General features: G+C 36.8%; 1 protein-coding gene across 1 annotated transcript; it reads right to left on the bottom strand.

Moving 5' to 3' along the window:
- Window positions 1-4343: 4343 nt before the first annotated feature.
- Window positions 4344-5243, bottom strand: LOC110314797 (vomeronasal type-1 receptor 100-like). Its single transcript, XM_021189024.1, has one exon. The coding sequence runs from the start codon at window positions 5241-5243 to the stop codon at window positions 4344-4346; it is 900 nt and encodes a 299-aa protein (XP_021044683.1).
- Window positions 5244-5978: the final 735 nt, after the last annotated feature.

The raw sequence follows: 5978 nt of genomic DNA, 5'->3' as shown, positions 1-5978 counted from the left end.
AATTTTGATGAGAATTGCATTGAATCTATAGATTGTTTTTAGTAAGATTGCCATTTTCATTGTGTTAATCCTGCCTATCCACAAACATGAGAGATCTTTCCATCTTTGGAGGTCTTCTATTTCTTTTTACAAGAATTTGAAGTTCTTGTCATAAAGATCTTTCACTTTCTTGGGAAGAATTACACCAAGATATTTTATACTATTTGTGTCCATTGTGAGGGGTATTGTTTCCTTCAGTCTCTGTTCTACTCTTTTGCTCCTGCATTCCCTTTAAAAGGAACAATTCTGGGTTAATATTTTTGAGATGGGTATGTGGCCTCCACCCCTCAACTAGGGGATGTGACTAACCTCTGGCTATGGTTTCTACAGGTTTTCACTCCCTCTTGTTTGGTCTTTGAGCTACTGTAATCCCCACTGGGTCTTGGGAGCCTCCTACTTTTCTTGAATCTGGGACTTTCTAATGGCTACTTCTAGTTCCCCATCCCCCTTGCTAAATATTTCCATTCAATTACCTGACCCTCTGTACTTCTCCCCCATCTCCTCCCACACCTTATACTGCTGATCTTTTCCCTTTTCTCCCTCTACCTCTCAGGTTCCTTCCTCTCTGTACCTCCTGAGATTATTCTATTTCCCCTTCTTCTATGTTGGTTGAAACATCCACACTTTGGTCTTCTTTTTGTTTGAGCTTCATATGGTTTGTGAGGGTATTTTGGATAGTACAAAAACACTGTATTTTCAATTTTTTTAAAAACAGCAACTATCATGACATTAATTAATTAAACTATAAAGATAAAATTAAAAAGATGATAAGGTCCATTTAAGGGGTAATATGGAAACAATACAGTAGAAGCTTACTAAAATATATACACTTAGAAAGGAAATCTAAATGAAACAACCACATAACAGGGATACAGAGTCCAAAGTTAAATCTATCATTACCATATGAAACTCCCAGTACTGGGAATTACTTACATTTAATTGAGATATTTTCAAATGAGGTTACATGGGAAACTCCAAACAGCACAGTGAATAGTCAAGGCTATTGTTTGCTCTCCAAAAACTGGTGGTAAAGCCACATTTCTGAGCACATCATTTCCACGACTCATTGAACATGGAGAAATCGAAGTTGCAGCTATCTAGATGTTTTACCCTAACTGTTCAAAGTTCAGGATATTTGAACGTACCATGCACACTACATGGAGAGACAGTTAAATGCCAACCCAGCTAAGAAACACTGAGACTATAATAGTGAGCCATGATCTAGATGGAAGAGAAGATGAGGGAGAACTGGGAGAAGTAGAGGAAGGGGAAAATCTAATCAGAATATAATTAATGTAAAAACTTTTTCCAATAAAAGAAGTACATTATTGTTACATCGTTGGCTATGGTTGAACCCCAGTGATCCTAGAACAGAAAAGGCAGAAATAGGAGAATCCCTATCTGTTAACCTCCTATGAGGTAAGCGCCTATTTGGTAGGCTCCAAGTACAGAAGAGACACTATCAGAGCATAAGGTGAACAGTATTTGAAGAACAGCAGCCAAGGTTGTCTCCTGGCAATAATGTGTTTATAAACATACCTCCTTTGTCTGTGCACATGTATACAAGAATACACATATTCACAAATCCCATTTTGTACAGATGTATCTGTATATAAATACTTTTATTTACCAATAATATTTCTTTTACTGGAAGATAATGTTCTTTTATTATTGGTATTTTATTATTTATTGGTAGTTAATATTTCTTTTATTTCTTCTTTTGAATAACTCCAGCATCAAGGACACTTCTAAGATGAAGCAACAAGTACAAAAAAAGAGAGAATTTATGTGGAATGAGCAATTATCCTGTACAATGAACGTAAGAAGTTTATAGTACCTTTGTCAAAGATTAAGTGACCATAAGTGTATGGGTTCATTTCTGGGTCTTCAATTCTATTCCACTGATCTAGCTGTCTGTTACTGTGCCAGTATCATGCAGTTTTTATCACAATTGCTCTGTAGTACAGCTTGAGGTCAGGGATGGTGATTCCTCCAGAGGTTCTTTTATTGTTGAGAATACTTTTTGCTATCCTAGGTTTTTTGTTATTCCAGATGAACTTGCAAATTGTCCTTTCTAGCTCTGTGAAGAATTTAGTTGGAATTTTGATGGGGATTGCATTGAGTTTGTAGATTGCTTTCAGTAAGACAGCCATTTTGACTATGTTAATCCTGCCAATCCATGAGCATGGGAGATCTTTATATCTTCTGAGATCTTTGATTTCTTTTTTCAGAGACTTGAAGTCCTTATCATACAGATCTTTCACTTCCTTAGAGTCACACCAAGATATTTTATATTATTTGTGACTATTCTGAAGGGTGAGTAGAAAGAAGACAGCATCTTCAACAAATGGTGCTGGCTCAACTGGCAGTTAGCATGTAGAAGAATGTACATTGATCCATTCTTATATTCTTGTACAAATCTGAGGTATAAGTGGACCAAGGAGCGCCATATAAAACCAGAGACACTTAAACTTATAGAGAAGAAAGTGGGGAAGACCCTCAAAGATATGGGCACAGGGGAAAATTCCTGAACAGAACAGCAATGGCTTGTGCTCTAAGATCAACAATAGACAAATGGGACCTCATAAAATTTCAAAGCTGTAAGGCAAAGGACACTGTCTATAAGACAAAACGGCAACCAACAGATTGGGAAAAGATCTTTACCAAATCTAAATCTGGTAGAAGGCTAATATCCAATATATATACATAAAGAACACAAGAATTTGAACTCCAGAAAACAAAATAACCCTATTAAAAAAAATGGGGTACAGAGCTAACCAAAGAATTCTCAACTGAGGAATACTGAATGACTGAGAAGCACCTAAAAAATGTTCAGCATCCTTAACCATCAGAGAAATGCAAATCAAAACAACCCTGAGACTCTACCTCACACCAGTCAGAATGCATAAGTTCAAAAACTCAGGTGATAGCAGATGCTGGCAAGGATGTGGTGAAAGAGGAACACTCCTCTATTGCTGTTGGGACTGCAAGCTGGTACAACCACTCTGGAAATAAGTTTGGTGGTTCCTCAGAAAATTTGACATAGTTCTACTGGAAGATCCAGCAATACCAGTCCTGGGCATATACCCAGAAAATGCCCTAACATATAATAAGGACACATGCTCCACTATGTTCATAGCAGCCTTATTTACAATAGCCAGAAGCTGGAAAGAACCCAGATGTCCCTCACCAGAGGAATGGATACAGAAAATGTGGTATGTTTACACAATGGAGTACTATGCAGCTATTAAAAACAATGAATTTATGAAATTCTTAGACAAATGGATGGATCTGGAGGATATCATCCTAAGTTAGGTAACCCAANCACAAAAGAACACACATGATATGTACTCACTGATAAGTGGATATTAGCCCAGAAACTCAGAATCCTTCTTAGAAGGGGGAACAAAATACCCATTGAAAGAGTTACAGAGAAAAATTTTCGAGCAGAGGCTGAAGCAACAACCATCCAGAGACTGCCCCACATGGGATCCAACTCATAAACAACCACCAAATCCAGACACCATGTCAGATTCCAACAAGAATTTGCTGACAGGAGCCTGATATTGCTGTCTCCTGATAGGCACTGCCAGTGCCTGGCAAATACAGAAGTGGATGCTCACAGTCACCCATTGGATGGAGGACAGGGTCCCCAATGAAGTAGCCAGAGAAAGTACCCAAGGACCTGAAGGGGTTTGCAGCCCCATAGAAGGAGCATCAATATGAACTAACCAATATTCCAGAGCTCCTTGGGACTAAACCACCAATTAAAAAAAAAACAAAAAAACAAACAAAACAACAACAACAACAACAACAACAAAACAACAAGCAAACAAAAAAAAACACATGGTGGGATTCATGGCTCTAACTGCATATGTAGAAGAGGTTGGACTAGTCGGTCATCAATGGGAGGAGAGGCCCTAGGTCCTGTGAAGGTTCTACGCCCCAGTACAGGGGAATGCCAGGGCCAGGAATGGGAGAGTGTGGGTTAGGGAGCAGCGGGAAGAGGAAGAGTATAGGGGATTTTCAGAGGGGAAAGTAGAAAAGCAGATAACATTTGAAATGTCAATAAAGAAAATATGTAATAGAAAAAGAAGTTTGTAGTATTCAGCATCTGTAATGTAAAAAGAATGTATGTACGTAATATCACAAACTACTTGCTTAATTTGAAGAATATCACTGTGCTACATGTACAATTGAATATTAAGACAGAGTTGTAATTCAGAAAAGTTATGACACTTGTACATATAAATAAAAATAAGTGAATGATTTTTTAAAAAGAGAAATAATCATTTTTTGAAAATTTAGTGGCACTTGGAGTGCAAGTTTTTCAGTATACTGATTACTCTCTTATCAGAACTGATTTGTACTAAAGGAGTAATTGTGGGATAGGCATACATCACAAATTTCTGTACAGTCAGAACATCTGGGTCATACATCCATGACAGGGTTGAGGTCATGGAGATGATCAAGTCCACCCAGTACATGACCACATAGAAAACCAGCAGCAGCAAGATGGTCTGGGTGGCCCTTTTCTCAGGGGAGGCCCTCAGGTGGTTGATGCCATGAAGATGCTTGCATTGCCTCTGATGTCTGAACAAGATAACCACCATGTATGTGCTTGTAGTCAACATGACTCCTACAAGAAACACATCTCTGGAGATTATCACTGTTAAAATCAATTCCCTAATGATGTAGTTCATTCGGAAGAGTGAGCAGGATTTAGTGACCTTCATCTGGTGGGTCTCACTCACATTGATAAAACCAGCAACATAGAAGATCAACCTACTACTAAATGACAAATTAAAAGACCAAAAATAGAAAAAAGCATAGATGATGCGTGTTTTTACTTTATTCTTAAATTTTCCCAAAAAGGAGGTACTAGGACTGATGGTGATAGCCTGAAACACACTCAGGAGGCAGGTGACGCAGATAGAAAGACCTCTCATCACTCTGTTTATGTAAAAAGTTGTCTTACATTTGATGTTATTCCCTAATTTTAGTGACTCTAATATGTTTGCAAGCAAGTTATCTCCTTCACTGAGGATCATCATTATGTGAACGAAGGTCAGTTGACAGGAGATCAGGTCCATGGGCTTAGGTCTCTCACCCAGTATTATGGAAGTATAGAAAAAAAGGAGAAACATATTGGCTAGGACTCCAAGTCCAGCTTGGATATAAAAGACATTCTCTAATGAAGACATAAGTGGAGAGTATATTCATCCTAAGAGCATAGTAGAAGTGTATTTCATATATCTGGAAAAACAGTGTATATGTTAAAATTGGGATTCATTGGGCAGTTCTTTTATATTCATCATTCTATTTTGTTTTCATTAATCTGTCTCTTCAACTTCGGATATTCCAGATTGTACATCATAATCTACATTTCCATATACCATCCATGTATCTCCTAGATATAAAAATTATAGTTAATAAATGCCTACACAGACATATCTGTAGAGAATGAACAGATTTTTTCATGCACCTTAATACATTGCCTTAGAAATCCAATCCTATTGATTTCAATACTTTCATTAAATATTTAACTCCTAAAACAGTAGTGATGGGTACAGAATATTAATCATATCTATGTACCTAAACAAAATGCAAGTTAGTCTGGCAAAAAAAAATCACAAAAGCAATTCAAAATATCAGGCATTTCTGCCCATATTCTATAATTTTACTATGCTGTTTTGCTTCTATTCATGTTTTGACTCATAATTCTGATATAATCACAGTAATAATTCATGATTATCTCACAATTTTAATCACTAGATTGTCTATCTCAATTAATTGTTTTTAAATATTTTTTCTTCATGAAATTTTACATTCTTAGAACTTAGAATCGAAAACACAGGTAGATAATCATACTTTCCCACCCTATTACTAATTTAACTATTGTAGTTATTAATGTTACTAGATAGATTCTAGTTCTCTGC

The sequence above is a fragment of the Mus pahari genome, unplaced genomic scaffold (assembly GCF_900095145.1).
Source record: "Mus pahari unplaced genomic scaffold, PAHARI_EIJ_v1.1 scaffold_6096_1, whole genome shotgun sequence".
NCBI lineage: Eukaryota > Metazoa > Chordata > Mammalia > Rodentia > Muridae > Mus > Mus pahari.
Note: the sequence above shows the minus strand (reverse complement) of the source record. Positions and strands in the feature narration are given on the sequence as shown.